Raw genomic sequence first — 20,542 nt, 5'->3', positions numbered from 1 at the left:
AAACTGTATAATATGACAGCGAAAAATAGAATGTTTTATTTTAATGTTATTTTTTTATATATAATTTCAATATATTACCATTATTTTAATGAAATTTATCAATGGTGTGATGTTTTAAAAAAAATTGTCGAAAAATTGTCAGATCTCGGAATTACAAATTTTCTATAGAAACTGATCCTAAAATCGCCAAATTGTTGACAAGTCACCAAATTTAGAGCTGTTTAATAAAAGTATTCACATCCCCAAAAGCTAAAAGTTGTTTAAGAGTTCTTTATTAGAAAAAAGAAATTTCGAAATGCTTATGTTTCACTTCTTGCTTAGAAACTCGAGTATCCCATCATTTTTATTAGAAATAGAAACAAATTATAACCCATGAACCCATTCAAAAGATAATCATATATGTCAGTGAATTGCCAAAAATATTCCTCCAAAATGCTAATTCACACTCAAAATGGCAGTCATAAAAACAGACAAAGATTTCAGATGATTAAAATTAAGGACCTTCTGCTGATTTTGGCCAAAATTAAGGACTTTTAAGGACCAAAACAGTATAAGCTAAGCTAAAATTATCTAATTATCTTTCAGTTAATGTTGCAGATTGCGTTGTTCCTTAATCTTCGAATTGGATCCAGCTTATTATTTTTTGCAGACTGTTAGAGCAATTTTATAAAAGTAAGCTTGAACTTTGGATTGTGTCAAAAGAATTTCCAATTCTGGAGCTGCAAAAAGAATCTACAAAGGGAAAGCATGTTTCGATGTCCAAATGAAAAGTGGAATTGCTGCAAAAAATGGATAAGGGCATATCATTTGTTTCTCTAACCATTCTGATATCTGTTTATCAATTTCGCGCAGGGGGGGGGAACGTGGCAGCGCGTAATGAACTGGAAGTTGATCTGTCAGCACTATTCTTATCTTCAAGGCAGACGTTTTTATTTTATTCGGCTTATAATTCCTTACTAAATGTAGTATTTCATCTCGATGTACTCCGTCTTTGATATGATTTAAATCAAATTCCTCGTCATTATAAATATCACGAATACTCATCAAATAGTTTTCTGGTTGCAAATTTTCTAATTTCGACTAATCGTAATGTATGCTTTACACATGCACGCGTTGAAAGAAATGTTTAATAAAGTAAACAAATAAATATTAAGTTTTTTTTTTTTTTTTTTTTTTTTGTAAATTTTGATACCCTGTAGATCATAATTGCTCTTTATTTTGTAAATTAAGGTTTCATATTTTTAATTGTATAATTCCTGCATGCCTTCCTACCAGATTTTAATTGATGATCTATAATCCGGAACCGCCGAAGTCCCGACAAGTCCAGATTAAAGACTTTTGACTGTATATATAATTGCATTAATATATATATTGTTGCAAATTTTTTGGTTATATAATTTAGTAACTGATTTCATTCATATACAGTTTTTTTTTTTTTTTCAGGTGTATATGGATATAATTTCATTCATATTGAAATGCGTTTATATATTTTTTTCAGGTGTACATTAAACCTATGATTTTTTTCTTTTCAGATACAAATATATTTTTCACTCATTGCATGTATTTTTGCACACTCACACACACACACATACATATATATATAATTGCATTAATATATTGATGCAATTTTGTGTGTGATTCTGTTGAAGTTTACCGAAAGGAATTTTAATAACGAATCTACTGTTGAAATAATAAACCCAAAAATTTTCGAGATTAGACTTCGTGCAAGGGACCATTAGCGGCTGAGCAGTAAAAATCAGTGAACTTCCTTGGAGATGGTATATGGAAAGTTTTCTTATTATAAATAATTATGAAATAGTAATTGCATTAATATACATATTGATGCAATTTTGTGCGTGATTTTGTTGAAGTTTACCAAAAGGAATTTAAATAAATGGATTTTAATTACCAATCTACTGTTTGAATAATAAACCTGAACATTTTCACGATTACACTTCGTACAACGGCTGATTAGTAGCTGAGCAGTAAAGTCACTGAACACTGGTAGTTCAATCCAACTTTCAAATCCTTGTAAACGGGCTGGCTGCATGGGTCTTTTTGTGATTTTTCCGCATGTGTAATGTATATGCAGTATCTTGTGGATGCATACATGAATAAAGGCAGGCGCAGCCCGGATAAAATCCCAGAACACTGGTAGTTTGGTCCAACTTTCGAATCCCGGCAAACGGGCTGGCTGCATTGGTGAGCGGTAAAGTTGCTGAGCACTGATAGTTCGGTTCAACTTTAGAATCCCGGTGAACGGGCTGGCTGCATGGGTGTTTTCGTAATTTTCCACATCTGTAACGTGTATACAAGCCAGTTTCCCTTAAAAATTCCTTCACAAAGGCATCCCTGCCCTTAGGCAGATTGACCTCGAGTGTGTGGCCATAGCTGAATTTGAAGAAGAAACTCTATTGAGTAACTATTGAAACGCTATTGAGTAACTGATTTCATTCATGTATAAATTTTTTTCACATGTATATTAGAAAGGATTTCATTCATATTGAAATGTGTTTATACATTTTTTTCAGGTGTACATTGAACCTATAATTTTTTTTTCTTTTCAAATGCAGACAATTTCCAATGTTTAATTTTTGCAAATAATATTGAACTCAAATACATAAACACAAGGGTGTCGGGGGACGGTTACTCGAGCATTTTCAAAATTTACTGCAGAAATTGCTTTTCACTCAAAATTGAATTGGCTAAAATGCTTAATAGGAATAAGTTCTTTGAATATCAGCATTGGTTCATAATCCCTTCTATTCATGAAAATATTTGGCCTGACTTGAATTGCCGGTTTGGCTTAGCCTTATTGCTCGAGTAAAGACGAAACACCTTTGTATTTATGTATTAATTATTGTTCATTGAACGGGAGTTGGTTTGTTCCCCTTGAAAAGTCAACTAATTTCCAATCAATGACAATGATTACATGCATTTAATTTAATTCTTGCCTTTAAATTAAAGGCAAGAAAATTAATTAATTATTAAATTAAAGGCATTCCTTTTACAATTAAAATTTTGTTATTCATGATTTAATTCCAGTCCCCATTAAAACATTTTACTTTCAAGTTACTTCAAAACATCTTTCAAAATATAACTTACTAGTATGGATTCACTCTTTTAAGATAATCCTACTATAATTAAACTTAGGAGATAATATCATCAATTAATCAATATTATTTAGTAAATAAATTATTATTAACTTACTTTGCAGCAATTGCGCAAGTAGTAGTAGCTTATTTTCGCACTAAATGAATTTAAGATCATACAACATTATATATATATATATGCAGTTATCTTGTAGATGTATACGTGAATAAAGCGGGTGCAGCCAGCTAGCAAATATCTTCCAGATGCATCCGTGAATTAAGTGAGGTAGCAATATCTTGTGCAGGCGTAATAAAACTTTTTCCTCTTTTTGAAAAATTTCCTTGCTGTATCTTCAGTGGTGTCTTTGCTACATCTTCAAAGGTGGTATTTCACTTTCTGTTTTTAGTGCAAACATACAAGGGGTGATCAAATGAAAAGGTACAATAGTATAAACAAAAACATTATTCTTGAATAACAATACATAATATTGTTATTCAAGAATAATGTTTTTGTTGTAATATTGACGTAAAAACGGAAGAGTTAAATATTTGCATATTCCACCATGGGAGAACGTAGCGAGACATCTTGGGATGCGATTGGAGTCTCTGACTGGGATCGGAGCATGTGCGAGCGCCCGCATGCGCAGGAGAGAGCAGAGGCTCTTATCAATAGGACCGTCCAAATGATGCGGCAGTCCGTATGAGGACAGAATGGCGTTCGCTTTGCAAATTTAGACGACTGAGGAGCAGCGAGGTGTTATCCGATTTCTGACGGCAGAAGGTGAGAAACCAGCAGGTATTCATTGCCTGATGGTGACAGTTTACGGGGAGTGTCTCTGACAATTCTGTCAGAAAATGAGAGTGCCCGTTTTTGTGCAGGCCATGAGAGTGTAGGTGATGACCCGAGACCAGGCCAGGCAAACACTGTCACCACAAGCGATCTCATCGACAAGGTGGACAACTTTGTGAGAAGTGATCGGCGTGTCATATTGCAAATGTTGGCGGTGAAGGTGGTGTCAGCTATGGAACTGTGTGGACAATTGTTCACGGCAGGTTGTAATATCGGAAGGTGTGTGCCACTTGGGTTCCGAAGCAGCTCACTGACCAGCAAAAGGAACTGCATATGGGGCCTAGCATTGCGACATCTGTTTCGGTATCAGGAAGACCCCGCTTTCATGGAGTGGATCGTCACAGGTGATGAGACCTGATACCATCACTACGAGCCAGAGACAAAGCAGAACAGCATGCATCGTCACCTCCCCTGAAAAGTTCAAAGCAGTGCCGTCAGCAGGCAAGGTGTTGCTCACCATCTTTTTCGACGTTCAAGGTGCACTACTTGTGGAATTCCTCGAGCACAGAAAAACCATTAACTCCGATGTGTACTGTGAGACACTCCAACGCCTATGCATCAAGAACAAAAGACTGGGGCTGCTCACAGAGAGTGTGGTTCTGCTACATGATAATGCACGTCCACACATCTCCAGAGTCACACACATGGAACTGGCCAAGTTCAAGTGGGAGACATTGGACCATTCGCCCTACAGTTTGGACATGTCGCATTGCGATTTCCATGTGTTTGGTCCACTGAAGAAACACCTGAAAGAGAAGCGCTTCAACTCGGACAACGTACTCAAGGACGCTGTGAAGGACTGGGTCTCGTAGTGGCCACAGGAATTCTGGGAACAAGGAATCCTGCGGCTTGTTCATCAGTGGGATTGTTGTGCTCAGGCCTATGGTGTATATTTTGAATAAAGTCTACATTTGTACCCACCGTGTCGTTTTGTAACTTTTTATTTGATCACCCCTTATAGATAATAGAGGAAGAAAAAATATATATATAATTTAATGCTCATTTGAGAATGCTGTTGGAAATGTTCATTCAAGAAAGCATTTTTAGATCCTAAAATCAGAGTAATATTAAAATTCTGTTGTACCGAGTTTGTTGAGCTATATATATTAAATCGAAATAGTTAACATCCTGAATGCTAATGCACTGAAATTAAAGTTCAAAGTTTGTTTGCGCTGAACTAACTGCTCTTTTTTTTTTTTTTTTTTTTTTTTTTTGTGTGTGTGTGTGTGTGTGTGTGTACCATTTCTCTGTAAAGTACATTTTTTCATGCATCTAAAGATTTGAATTTAACTTTCAGTCTGTGCCACCACGAAGAAAAGGAAAGCTTGCAAGAATTGTACATGTGGGCTAGCTGAAGAATTAGAAAAAGAGGAGTCTGAAAGAATTAATAGATCTGCAACATCTGCTTGTGGAAATGTAATTTTTTTTTTTTTTTTTTTTTTTTTTTTGTTTTTTTGTTTTGTTGGGGGGGGGGTGTTCTCAGATTTATTTCTCTTTTTAAAAGAATTTATATGAATATTTATCTGCTTGATGCTGCTGTTTAATTTAACATTGGGTTAATTTACTGTAATAAGAATCGAACTGTTTTAAAAGAAATAATTTTTTGCTCTATTTTTTTAAATAAATAAATATATATATATATATATATATATATATATATGGCAACAAAATAAACATATGTTTTTCAATTATATATTCAAGAATAATGTTTTTGTTGTAATATTGTTGTTTTATATGTAATAATGGCTATGCTATCCTTCTTATCTCGGTTACTCTGGTGGTTCCTGTGAAGTAGCAAAAATGATATTAATATATGCAGTGAATGTGTAACTTTCTGTCATAGAACTAATTTTTGTTAATTGATTTTAAATCATAACCCAGCCCAATTTTTTTAATAAGATCAGTGTACATCAGTCATATTTTTCTTTATTCATGAAATTAGATGTGAGTAATATCTTTAAGAAATACCTTCACAAAAATGAAACTGATTAATTTCTTTAAAATTGCTGGCAAATATCCTCGTTTAACTAGTTTTTCAAGTCTATTTGGAAGGGAATGTGTATTTAGAAAATCCTAATACTTCCTTAAGTCCTTCTTTCCAAAATTCCTGTTCTTTTGTGTTGACCAGTTTTAATCTTTTAAAATTGTATTTAATTTTAGAGCAAAGTAATGATGTATCAAAAATCAATGATTATATATAATCATAAAAGTAATCCAATCTGATTTTAATACACATTTTATATGCATTTATTGAATTTTCTCAAATGTAAAAAATTATACACTGGCTTCCAAAGGACTGTAAAATCAACTAAAATGGAAATGTAAAGGTTTGAGTAACACCAAATTGCACATGAAGATAACAAATGTGTTAATGCTTAAAAGAAAATGAGCTTTGTTTTACAAAGAGGAAAACACTATTTAATTTTCATAATTGTGTGATGACATCACATTTGGGTCATTAAACTGATGCTTAAAACAGGGTTTGTATGGTCCTGAAAGAGTCCTTAAAAGTTCTTAAATTTTTTGGAATTGATTTTTGGTCCTTAATTTTGGCCAAAATCAGCAGGAGGTCCTTAATTTTAATCTTCTGAAATCTCTGTTTTTTTTTATGTCTTAAATTCTTAAATTTTTTGGAATTGATTTTTGGTCCTTAATTTTGGCCAAAATCAGCAGAAGGTCCCTAATTTTAATCATCTGAAATCTCTGTTTGTTTTTATGAGTGCCATTTTGAGTGTGAATTAGCATTTTGGAGGAATATTTTTGGCGATTCACTGACATACTTGGTTATCTTTTGAATGGGTTCATGGGTTATAATTTGTTTCTACTTCTAATAAAAATGATGGGATACTCGAGTTTCTAAGCAAGAAGTGAAACATAAGCATTTCGAAATTCCTTTTTTTCTAATAAAGAACTCTTAAACAACTTTTAGCTTTTGGGGATGTGAATTCTTTTATTAAACATCTCTAAATTTGGTAACTTGTCAACATTTGGGAAAATTTAGGATCAGTTTCTATAGAAAATTTGTAATTCCGAGATCTGACAATTTTTCGACAATTTTTTTTAAAACATCACACCATTGATAAATTTCATTAAAATAATGGTAATATATTGAAATTATATATAAAAAAATAACATTAAAATAAAACATTCTATTTTTCGCTGTCATATTATAAAGTTTCATTTTGGCAACTTATACAATATTATGAATCTGATAAATAAAGCATATTGCTATAAAGCATAATTTACGAAACAGCTCTTAGCAAGAGCAAAATTAGCTATGCAATTAATTAAAAATGTCTTCTTTTTAATTTTTTCATAGTAAGCGTTTTTCTCGTGCAATTGTCTTGGAATATTCAAAATTCTCAGAATATGCATCACTTTTCTCTGTAAAATTAATTTTACACTTTTTCCCTCGTTCTTTTTACTTCCTTGTACGAAGTAAAAAGGAAGTATTGTAATCACGAAAAGTTTCAGGCAGCATATTTCAACGAAAATATCCATTTTGACCATTATCGAATGCAATTTAACGATGTTTTTGCGTGATATCTGTATGTAAGGACCGAATAAAATACTCTTTTCCTTCAAAAAAAAAAAAAAAACTCTAAAACTGCATTAAAATTAATTCTGAAGAGAATTTTTTGTGGCGTCTGTACGAACGTATGTACGTACGTACCTATCTCGCATAACTCAAAAACGAGTAGCCTCAGACTGTTGAAATTTTGTATATAGGACTGCTATAACATGTAGATGTGCACCTCGTATTTTGGTTGCAATCGGCCGCAACAAACGTATATAAATATATTTATATATATATATTCACTGTGTTACCCGGCTCAGTAATCTCAGTTTCTTTACTCTTATATGTTGATAAATTGTAAATTTTTTGCTTTAAAAATGATTGAATTATGTTGTTTTTATCTTCCGGTTAAGGATTTTATGCCTTTAGTAAATCTGTGTGCAATATTTTTAGAATTATCAGCAATTTTAAAGTTGTTTAATAGCCGCTAAGCCTTTTTTAATGGCGGCCATTGATGTTTACATTTGAAACAGGAGACTAGTGGATTTGTTTCCAATCTAGAGAAACCTAGCTTCGCAACAACAAAGATAACACATTCATTTATTATTGCCAATTAAATCATGCTTAATTCTTTCTGGAATTTTTTCGAGGAAATAAGTGTTTGAGATTTACTTCGTAATTTTTAATATAGATATTTTGAGTTCTTATGTATTTTTGCCTTCTCGCGAAGTGAGAACTGAATTAATTAAATGAGAAATACTGAATCGTCTGTGAAAAACTGTTTCTTTTTTTTGTTTTGTTTGCTTAATTTCTTTTATACATCATTCTAGCTTTATTATAGTATTTGAATAGAACATGTGGCAACGATTAGATAATTCTTTTCTTTGAATGATATAAATTTTGTGCATTATGAGTTATATAATATGAACGAAATATATAAGTTAACTGTTAGTTGTATAATTATTGGATTATATAACAGTTAACTTAGTTTCTGTTATATAATTATTATATAAGTTAACTGTTATATAATTATTAATACTGTTAAGTGAATCTAGCGCCAGAGTGTCGCTATGGTAAACAAATACTAGAGTGAATTTTAAAGAATGCATTTATTCTATTGTGGTTTATGCGCTGTCGGCGAAGTAGATTTAATTCAATCCAATAAGTTTAAATGAATTGCAAGAAAAAATGCGTATAATTTAATATTCCAATACAAGGAAGTCATGTGGTGTGCACATCAGATTTTTTTTTCAAAATATTTCTGACTTTTTGCTGTTACAGAATTGGTAGGGATAATTTTTCTTTAGTATTTTAGACATTGCAGCTTGGAAAATTTAGAAGGGTATGAAGTCAAGATTTATAGACCTACGATTCTAGAAGATTCGAGAAATATGTGACAAAAGGAAAAATGTCTCCATGATATCGACACGTAATGGATGTATTTTACAGAAAGTTTGCGATGAATTTCTTACCTTTTGAAGAACGTCTGGAAGAACAATGAAAACGTAATATTTAAATGTTTTACTCCTGATACTAGAATATTTTTCTTAACATGTTTATTTTCCCTTTATTTTCTCTACCTTTCACTAGACACAAGCATCAAAAATGCTTCTAATCTTATCACTGGGCAGGCATTATAGAAAGGGATTTTTTTATTAATAAGGAAATTGAAAACTTACAATTTAAAAGATTCATCTAATATGCCTTAATGCAGCATACACAGATCTGGCACTAGGCATTTTCCCACTTGATGCAATCTCTGTGGATCCTAAATTCTAAACGTTTTGCTATTTCTAGATTTTGCTGTTCGGTGTGTCACTAAATTCTAAAAATTCTGCCACACCAGCTTTGTAACCGTGCTTTACCATATATATTTTATATTTCTTCTGAATGTTCATATTACTAAAGAAATAGAATTAGCCACTTTTTCTATACATTCTAAATGCATTTAGTGTTTTTTAGAATAACAGAAATAATTAGATCCAAAAATTCTAAAATGAAAAGGAACCGTGTTGAAGAAAGTAACTGAATGCATAAAGAAAATTACTCCTCAAAAATATTATTATGTAACTTACCCAATTGTTTATAATTTCAGCCTTTCAGTTTATGATTCAGTCGGGGATTTGGGACTATTTAACTTTTACCAGATCAAGTAAACCCTCATAGGTACCTTGTGGGGATGTTGACAAGTTAGGAGATAAGCACGCAGAAACTAGCGAGAGCATTGGTTTGCATATTGAGACAAATCTCTATTTGTTAGAAAAGATGCTTAAAGAGAAGGAAATCGATATAAACTAGCAAACATTATAAAGCATTTAAACTTTTACCCTTCCAACACGTACGTATGCGCAAAATTTACGACAAATTCAGTTTTTAATGCACATAAAATTCGGAAAATTTTTTTCCCTTCAAATATTTTTTTATTTTGTGTTATTAATTGCCATGTATTATTTTAATCTGAATACATTTGGCTCTGTAAATTTTATATTGGTTTTCATGACAAAAAAATATGTGCAACCAGCTGATTTTGCTTGGATTCTTCCAAGAATTATCTGATGAAGAAAAGAAAGACAAGGAAACCTTTGGATGGGAGAACAAGAGCTATTTCCATTCTTTATTTTCTTTTGATTCTAATTTTTAGAAATAAATAAAAACATTAAAGTTAATTTAAAGTGCGTTTTTGTAACTAGTAAGAAGTAATTTCCTTGCAGAAGAAAGTAATGCTAAACTTACTTTTTTTTCCTGCCAAGGTGTTTTCTTTTTTTATTGTCTATACTTATTTTTGGTGAATATTAAAATTAGCTTCAATTTTAAAATACAGTCAAATACCAAAAATCCGCTGACCTGAAATCTGCATTGCTTCTCAAAATATAAACATTCAGTTTATAGGTAAGTAATAATGAGTCATAACAGAAAAAGCAAATTATTGGCATCATGATAAAAGTTTTTTTTTTCCTTCTAATCTGCATTGAGGTAAAAAAGCAGACAATTCACTCAACTCTTTCAAGTTCACGATTCACGTTGTTGTATTTCCTGAGCTTTGTTATTTCACAAGGTTGTTTAGTGGGTTTTTTTTTTTTTTTTTTTTTTTTTAATCCAGATATTTTGTGGATAGATTAAGAATATTTTAAATTTCAGCGCTTTTTAATGCAATGACAGATAAGAAACGTGCTCATGATTTTACTGCTTACAACATTGATTGCATTGGTGGTAATGCAGAAAGTGCAAATTCTGCAAAAAATGGAGGCATGTGCTACTCTTCGGTTTATAGCAGAATCATACAGAATTGCAACATGATTGTGTATGATATACGGAAAAATAAAGAAAAGCTCTTGAAATTTTACAGCAACAGTGATTCTAACACCAGAATCCAAAACCGGAAATCTTTGCATGAGGCAAAATCGGCAAACCTCGATGCTGTGTACATATTGTTAAGTTTAGGATTATGTATCCTTAGATTGCTAATAGATAGCGGTAGTGTTTGTTTGTAAAAAGAAACTGTGATGTCATAATTATGTATATGTATCAGTTCGTCTTTGGTGTTCATCAATAAACGTTGTGTGGAATAACGCTCCTCTGTTTATTACTTTACATTTGATCCAGTCTGATTTATTAGAGACTTACATATATTTTGTTTACATATATAACACAATGAATAATATAACGAATTTATATATGTAATAATAATTTAATCCATATATTAAATTATTGCAATAATGTATATAATAATTTAATTAAATGTATCTAATACGCCTTATTTATTTTGCACTTTTATTCTGAATATTATGATTTATCTTTTCTGTCTTAAAATCGGCACAACCTCTGGTCCAAAGCTTTGCGGATTTCTGTACTGTATAATTATTAAATAATAAATTTAAAATTTTCTATAATGAAATGCATCATTGCATTTCCATCTCACTAGCATAAGAACTTAAAAATAATTTATTTATATTTGAATGTGATATCATTTGTATTTTTCTATAATAAGATTAGTATTTTATTTCTTAACAAATTTATTATCAATATTCACTCATTTCTGTCGTTTTTGGTGCCCAAAACAGTAAAATAACGGATGTTGTAAAAAATACGACGCGCGCGTGCTCATGTAAAAAATTGCCAAGCACGCATGCTAGAAGGTTAGATAATTAGATATACAGCATAATCTGTTTATAGACAGCTGTGTGCTTTCAAAATTTAATGAATTTAATACAAATAGCTATAGCAGTCCCTGAACAGTGTTCTTGGTGATGAGATGGCTGGTCCCTACCACCATTTCAGTGTAAAGAGAGCTTTGGGGTAACAACCTCTGGATTAGACGTCTGCTGGATTGTGACTGCCAGGAATATGTTTCCATGTATCCACTAAAGTGATACTTCAAATTTCTTTAACTCTATTTTTAACGAAAGTATCCCAATTATCTTCATTCTTAATCCAAAACAAAGCAGTTGAAGAATCTGACCAACATGTGTTTGGGACTTCTGTTAAATTAATTTCTCTTCTAATGCAGGCTCCTATACATGCTAATAATTCTAATATAAGAATGGTTATTTTCATCAAGGGAACAGCTCAGCTCTTAGCTTGAATTAAATGAACTTTGACCTTCATCACTGTTTTATTTATGAAGAAATACAACGTTGCTATAAGCCAATTTACTAGCATCTGCAAAAGTATGAAGCCTTAATCTTTCTTGAAAACCGTCACACTCAACATATCTTGGAATTTTAGTTCTTGATAATAAATGAAGGTCTTCCGTCCACAGCAAATACTGTGGACAGCTGAAAGAATATTTCTTCTTGCTACAGGTTCTTTCTGAAAAGAAACATTTTCTAAGTTACAAAAAAGGGCATCTGTATTTTTATCCCACAATAATCCAAGAATGGGAGAACCCTTTTCCATTTTATCTCCTGTTAAAGCAGTATATTCTCATCCACTTAAGTCAAAACATGCTGAAGCTTGAATTTGTTTAGCCTTGTGTGCGAATTGCAATAGTTCCTTTTCATCAGGTAGAGATATTACACAGTTATCCACATAAAAGGGGCGTTTTTTAACTTTTGCACAGTTTCTGGAAAATAATCCTGGCATTCCTCCAAATGAAAATTAATGACTGCAGCTAAAGAAGAGTGGACTGCATGCGAGTCCAAAGCTACCCTTTTATGATGATAAATTTTCAATTTTTTCACAAAATATCTCCACCAAAAAAATCTTAAATAGTTTTGATCTTCTTCAGTAATAAAAATCTGTAAGAAGGCCTTTCTTATGTCCAAAATGATGCCAGTCAACTTTTCCCAAAACCTCAATAGTATTGAAAGAATTTTCTCTAAGAGGGTTAATCCTTTCTCTAGAACATCGAGTGATGGAGAAGGATTGGATCTACAAGAAGGATCGAAAACAGGTCGAACACTTGTGCTGGAGTTTTTCTTGAAAACACCTCGATGGAGTAAATAATGGCATGGAGTTTTTATTTCTTCCTCAGGGGGTACCCCTTCAATAATATTCTCTGCTAACCAGTCTTGGAAAACAGCATCTTAATCTGCATATCTGCCTTCCTTATTAAGTTTCTCCACAGTTGACGCACACCTGCGCTCTCCAACCAATCTGTTTTCCTTCAAAATCTTCTGTTTTTCTAATCAAGGCAGCCTCACAATGTACTGACCTTCTTTATCTCTGTAGGTGTAGTCCTTCCTGGTGAATGTTGAAGCGAGTATCTAGCAGTTAGATCAAAAAGGAAAGGGCGAGATGAATTTATTCATCCTTTTAACAGTCCAAACGAGGATTTTATTATTTATTTTTTTATTTCCGTTATCCCTCATTAATCTAAGTGTATGTTATTTCATTGCATTTTAATGCTTGTGTATTTTAGGATGTGTTTAATAAATTTGGAATTATAAATTTATAAAACTGATACTCTTTTTCAGTCTTCTTTACACATTTTCAGATTTTATAAGGCAGTTCGTTGATGCTTATACAGGGTGCATAGGAAAGTCCCTTTAACTTGAAAATTCTTGCAAATGGAGAGAGGTGAGGTAACGGTATAATAAAGTGACTATGCCCGAACTAATACAAATTACAGCAGCACCCCTAGTGGTGAAATTTGGAAAATGAGTATTGTGAATCGAAAACGAAAAGAGATAGAGCATGCTTTCCAATTAGAAAGTTTTAGAGCATCAATTAATTAGTATAAAATGACATTTGGTTCACACGGATAAGATAAATTGTTGCCTGTATACCCAAAGATGTCCGCAATCAATACACTCCATTTTGTGTAAACGTTTAAAAGGAATAGCCATAGGTATTAAGAAGTGTGCACCTTTTTACTGCATAAAATATGTACTTATGTCAGTGCAGTTTGAGAGCATCACACGCACCCCCCAAATAAAAAAAAAGAAAACTCAGACTGTCACATGGTGATAGCAAGTTAATGTTATTGTCTGCCATCGAGATTATAATGAGGTTTAAGATTATGCTGTTTGTATGAAACGAGAGCCAACACATTTTAAGCTAGAATTATTTTAAATGAATTGGAAATTAAGGTTTTACAGACGTTACAGTACAGTACAGCATCACAATCTGCAGTTTCGCACTGCTTCATTTCCATAATGTGCATATGCAGAGTAGAATCGTCGCTCATCAATTGTGGGCATCTTTGAGTATACAGGTGACAATGTGAACCAAATGTCGTTCTGTATTAATTAATTAATGCTCTAAAACTTTCTAATGGCCAATTTTGCTCTAGATTTTTTCATTTTCGATTTGCAGTGCCTATCTTCCCAATTTCACCACAAGAGTTACTACTGTTGTTTACATTAGGTCCTTAACTACACTGATACTTCACTTGCATAGCTGTAGCTCTTACTGTTTGCAAGAACTCTCGGTTGAAATTCTCACATCCATGAAGAATTAAAGATAAAATCCTAATCACAGCACATAATTTCTTTTAAAAAATGCAAAATTCTCCTTATTGAGCCATTCAAGAAATTGTGAACTATGATCCAACAGTTGAGAACACTGTTAAAAGACCTAGAACAATTCACCATGACTCGTGGTAGTGGTAGTAAATCTGTACAAATGTAAATAAAAATTTTCATTGTACTTTTACTTCTCCTGATAAAGCAGGAAATGAACTTTGATTTACCTGGTAAAGCGGGTTAAGGACTTAACTTATAAACTATTATTTCATTTATTTAATCCTCATTATTATTCAATGTTTTAGTGTATTTGTAAATACTTTACTACTAAAGTTTGAGTGTGAATGTTCACCTTTAGCCAAATCTCCATGGGACTTCAATCCTACAGATGAAGTTTCAGGATTATTTCTCCATTTACGCAAATTATGAAATTGAAAATTTTCTCATTACCCGATTCACATCACATGACCAAGAAATCTCAAGTTTCATCATTCTGTATATCTAAAAGACAGCATAAATAATATATATATGAATTAGAGACTGAATTTCAAGACCTTAAGACCACAGTGATTAATTCGCTTGCTGATAAGAACTTTCTGAGTTTATGAACTTAGCTTTGAACTCTTGACTTTGCCAAAGTAACAGCATTGTGTGTAAGGTGCAATTGCACCATAATTCAAATATTACCATGATTGGCCTTAATGCTATAAACTAAATCAACTACAGTCAAAAGTCGTTAATCTGGATTCGTCGGGACTTCGGCGATTCCGGATTATAGATCATCAGTTTAAATCTCGTAAGATGGCATGCAGAAATTCTAAAATTAAAAATATGAAATTTATGAAATAAAGAACAATTATGATCTAAAGGGTATCAAAATTTACAAAAAAAAAAAGCTTAATATTTATTTGTTTACTTTATTAAACATTTCTTTCAATGTAAGTTGTTTAAGTTGCTTCATTTTATGTGATAATACTTTCTCTTTAATTCTATAAACAGACATAATTTCTTGTTCAGTTACAAAGTCCCGTTAATTGCTGTGCCGAGAATACCGACTAACTTGTCAATCGAAATTTTTTCGTTTTCACTAACCTCTCTGTCACATTCTTCATGTCTTTATCCATTTTTTGTAGCAATTCCACTTTTTGTTTGTTGGACATCGAAACATACTTTCGTTTTGTAGATCCTTTGGAAGTTCCAGCATCGGAAATTCTATTTGACATAATCGAAAGTTCAAGTTTACTTTTATAAAATTGCTCTTACAATCTGCAAAAAATAATAAGCGGGATCCAATTCAAAGATTAAGGAACAACGCAATCATTAACATTAACTGAAATAGTTAATTAGATAATTTTAGCTTACACCGTCCGTTATACATTAAACGTGCAGGCGAAAACGTATTCTGCACTTGCGCACACGCATATGTGCAGTAGTCAAGGTCTTACGCGCACGCGTAAAACGCCTGTGTGCATGTGCCAAAGCGGCGCATGCGCAGAAAGTTTTTAGCTTTGAGGTCCAGATTATAGATTATTCTGGATTATGGGTGCCCGAATTAACGACTTTTGACTGTAGTACAAACTTGCAGTAGTTGAAGCTAGTAGCAAAGTGATGATCCATCCATTCAAAAATTTTCAGGTTAAACTAACTTCCCTATGCATCCTGTATAACAAGCAGACCAAAGTATTTATGTACAATCTTGCTACTCAAATTGTCTATATTAATATGCACAATAATTAATATCATGTCTGTTATTTTTTTCAGTGTTATCTTGGTGATGCATTTCGCTGTGCAAGTTGTCCTTATTTAGGCATGCCAGCTTTTAAACCTGGAGAGAAGATCGTTTTAAGTGATAACCAACTAAAAGCAGATGTTTAAGTTTTATCATATTTTGATTTTGAGTTAAGAGTATTTTTATGAGCATCAAACTTTGAGAGATATATCAGCTAGTACTGAGATCCTTGTGAAGTGTGCTTCACAAAATTTGTAATGTTTGAACATATCAATTTTCCTGAAGGTTTTACAGTGGAGAATTAATGAAATGCAAATTTGTATTTTTGCTAAAAGGTACGCATTTTTAAGTTATGTGTTTTTGTCATGACATTTATTTAAATAAGATGTTAAAAATCTGATCTCTCTCTCTCCTTTTCCCTCCCTACCCCCTTTTTTGAAATCTCAGGGGTTAATATTTTATTTGTCTTTGATTTTAAACATCTAATAATGTAAACCTGATGAACTGAGTGTTCTAATGCTATCATTTCTAAGTAAATTTTTAAGCCTGAAAATGTTTTACATCTGTAATGTAAACCTGATGAACTGAGTGTTCTAATGCTATCATTTCTATGTACATAATTTGTAAGCCTGAAAATGTTTTATATTCAAGTAATATAAATTTGGCTTAATATTAGGTTTCAGTATGAATAATATAAAGAAAACTTTAAAAGTTAAAGATATTTAGTATTTATCGCAGTCCAAATTATTATGTACTTATTGTTTTCAGAATCTTTTAAAAAAGAGTAAAAGGCCTTGTAAATGGAGTATTTAATTACGTTGCTTTATTTCATTTAAATGGACAACTGTGTATGAAAATATATACAATCATTAGTTGACAAATTGTTAAAGAAAGTTATCTTCAATTTGTGATTTTTACTGTATATTAAAAGGTCCGTCTATAATAAATTTTTAAAGTAAAAGGATTTTTCTTTTTAGGTTCAGATATTGTAATAAAATTATTTTGGGAATTTAAAAAAACTTTCTAATGAGAATGTTTTATTTAATGATTTGTATAAATAATCTTTTTTATAAGGTAAGCAGTGATTTTATGTAAAAAATGTTGAAAAGCTATTTTTCATTGAAGCTAATTAAGTGTTTGCTTTTTTTTGGGGGGGTGGCGTCTGCATGAATAGCAGCAGTAATACTTATGGACAAGTTATTTACAAATTAGTTACATTATGGTATTACTTATCAATAAATAATATAGCTTACTTTATTTTGTAAGTGAATGAAAGTTGTAGTTAAAATTAGTTCTAGGAGGAAGATATAAATAACTGCTGATTTTAAATAACGTTGGTGTGTATGCAAAGATATTGTACCTTAGTAAAATATTTCTATGTTATACATATTGCTATGTTGAAAACTTTGGCTAATAACTTCTTTTTATATTTAATCATGAAATTCTAAGCAAGTACTTTTTATATGTTGAAAGTGTTTTGATGAGTTAATTTATTCAAAATATATTTTTAAATGTACATATTCTGCACAAAGAAATGTATGTGTACATAAAATTTTGTTGGTATTTCACATAAAAGTTGATTGTAATAATTTTTATTAGCTAAAAAATATGTTTATATGAAAGCTGGAACTTTGTACATATAACTATGTGAACCTCATATAACTGTATTCTGTATATATAGTTTAAATATCTTTTCTAGAAGTTTTGACTCACTCTCTGTGTAAAGTATTATTATTGAAAAATCTAATCTGTATGTGATATAACAGGAAATGCAACTACATTTCTGATTAAATAAGTGATAGAAAGCTTACTATAGTAAAAATATACATTAATACATATGAGAATTGTTTTGTTTCTCGTGACAGAAAAAAAATACGATTGCTTTATATAAAAAGTATGTATATTTTTGTATATTTTGTTATTATGTATATTTTAAGTAACCTAATTTTTATTTTAACTGTCTAGAATCAAAATAATTTTAATTGATTAATTACAAAGATGAAAAATACAAGGAAATATTAAAAGATTTTTCTTGGAGACCAAAGGATATTTTTGTGATTAACACTTAAATTGATTATTAACAAATTATTAAAAGCTTTGCCTAGCTGATGATATAAAGTTGAAGAAATTATAAGAAGGAAATGTGGAAGTAACCACTTGGCAAATGCTACTGTTTGGCTTTAGAAGTAACTATTTGTTTATAAGTTTATTGTTAAATAGAGAGAGAGGAGTAGCCAAAACATTTTAAATTATTAGCAATTTTTTCAAGCTAAGCCTATTAAAATTCATATTTCGAATCTGATCAGAATTTCTGGCAGAAATTGTTGCTTGGTTTCCAAAATGTAAAAATATTTTTAAAAAATAAATTTGTTTGTGTATCTGAGTTATTAATGTCAATAAAAAATAAATATGTATTTTGAATGCAGTATTCTAGTTGCCAAGTTTTCTATTCTAGATTTTCATTAAAAAACTGCAGAAAATAGTTAAGCTGCACCAAAAATGAATGAATGTATATTTAAGAATTTTTTATGTTATACAGTATTTTTTATAAAAAAATTAGCCATATTTGCATATTTTTAAATGAAAAAAAGATATGTGAAAGTATGTAGCATATATTTATATTTCTAAATTTAGTTCTGTGTAGAAATTGCTTGGAAGTATGAATATATTATGTCATACATTTTAATTAATATTTTATGTGTTTGATTATCAGTGTGATGTTATCTAATAATTATTCACAGGCTCTAAGGGGTAAGATATCACTTTTTTTTTTAAATGTGAATTATAATAATGCTTTTCAGGATTTTTTGTGTTATGTATTACAGCTATGGAAAACTTGGAAACTTTAGACATTAAAATTAGTATTAGGTTTGCACAGCTATTAGCATGCTTATAAAGTAATAATTAGAGGTATAAATATTTGTTTAATTTAATATTTCCACCTTGTTCTTTGTGAGGTAATTTGCTCTAGGGTTTCTTGCCTTTTATTTAGAATCACCAATTAGGATTTACCTTGCTTAATTATGCAGATCTCTGCTGGATTAAAGGGAAATACAATGATTTTTCATAAATAGTAAATGGTCTGAAGACTGTTGTATTCAATTTTTTGAATAAAATTGTGTAGCATAATAGGTTTGAGCAAACATATATTTCATTTAGATACAATTTTGGAAACATTTTTTTTTTTTTAAATCATTTGAATGTATTGTTAAATTGATCATAACAGTCACTCTCGTGTTACATGTATTTTCAGCATTATTCAGATGCTTTTTAGCAAATTTGTAGTAACTCATGTTAACAGTATTGCATTTCTGTATGTTTTAAAAACAAAAAATGATTATATTATTTTTCCTCTCTGAAGAATGACTGTATTTTTTTAATTGATATGATGAGAGAAATTATTACAGTTTGAATAAAAATCAATGTTACCGACACTTGCATAAGTACTTTTTTATCATTTTATTAATTAAAATTTAATTAGTATTTTTAACACCTTTGTTAACCCAGCTTTTAGGAAAGAGCTGTTTTGTATTGATCTACAATTTGAAATAATGAAACGTGGTGTATATTTGAATGTTAGTTGCAGTTAAATGGCTAAGCAGTTTTGAGAGTTTCTGTGATCAGAAGTATATTAACATGTTTTTGTCATAATTAAATTATTCTATTTATGTTTGAAATATTTTTGAATGGATCATAGTAGTGTAATTGCATTCCCATGTTGTGTAATTCTGTATTTCTTATGCAGTTTAGAAAAAACAAATTTAGTAGATATAGATGTTTCATTAGCAGATTAATGTAAATAAAAGACATGTTAGATAATACTTTCTGATTTGAATTGAGATACTTACAGAGTGTGTAAGTATCTCAATAAATAATGTTGTGTACATAACGTATATGTATATAATGTGCAGTAATTAAGTATGTGCATGGGAATGCATTCTGTTTGTTGTTACACTCTTGGTGCTATATCATTGGTTAGAACCCCTTTGTTTTATGTTTGCTCATGTATTTTAAGTGCCTGCTTTTGCACATTTGACTAGGATTTTATGTATTAGTTTCTAATGAAATCATCTGCTTGATACAGTGCATAGTTTTTAAAAGGATTAAACTGCAAATGTAAACTAAAATTGAGTTTTTAAATAAAGCATTATGATTTTTAACTGTTTTCATTTGTTGCACATACTTATCACTCACGGTAACCATGTTTATATTCTGCATTTAAAAAAATTCAAATTAAATTCTGCATATATATTTTATTTTTTAATACTTGCATAATATCATAATTTTTGCATACTGAATTGCATTACATACTTTTAAATATGCTTTTTCTGGATTTCAGAATTTTTTAGATCGGTCTTCAGGTACAATAAATCGTATTTCAGTTTAAGTAATACTTATTTTCATAGTCATTGAATGAATTTATTTTGTAAGAAAAGGAATAAGTCAGTT

General features: G+C 30.8%; 1 protein-coding gene across 1 annotated transcript in view; it reads left to right on the top strand.

The window, feature by feature from the left end:
- Positions 1 to 20,258, top strand: part of CIAPIN1 (cytokine induced apoptosis inhibitor 1) — an 86,625-nt gene extending 66,367 nt beyond the window's left edge. Inside the window, exons 7-8 of the mRNA XM_035362525.2 lie at positions 5,240 to 5,358; positions 16,126 to 20,258. Of these exons, the coding sequence (XP_035218416.1) occupies positions 5,240 to 5,358; positions 16,126 to 16,239 (233 nt within the window). The 3' untranslated portion in view covers positions 16,240 to 20,258. The remainder of the gene's footprint in view (positions 1 to 5,239; positions 5,359 to 16,125) is intronic.
- The last annotated feature ends 284 nt before the right edge of the window (positions 20,259 to 20,542 follow it).

The sequence above is a fragment of the Stegodyphus dumicola genome, chromosome 7 (assembly GCF_044657685.1).
Source record: "Stegodyphus dumicola isolate Sdum_Otavi_A_Nest chromosome 7, ASM4465768v1".
In the NCBI taxonomy this organism is placed as follows: Eukaryota; Metazoa; Arthropoda; class Arachnida; order Araneae; family Eresidae; genus Stegodyphus; species Stegodyphus dumicola.
This window is presented reverse-complemented; position numbering and strand designations above follow the sequence as displayed.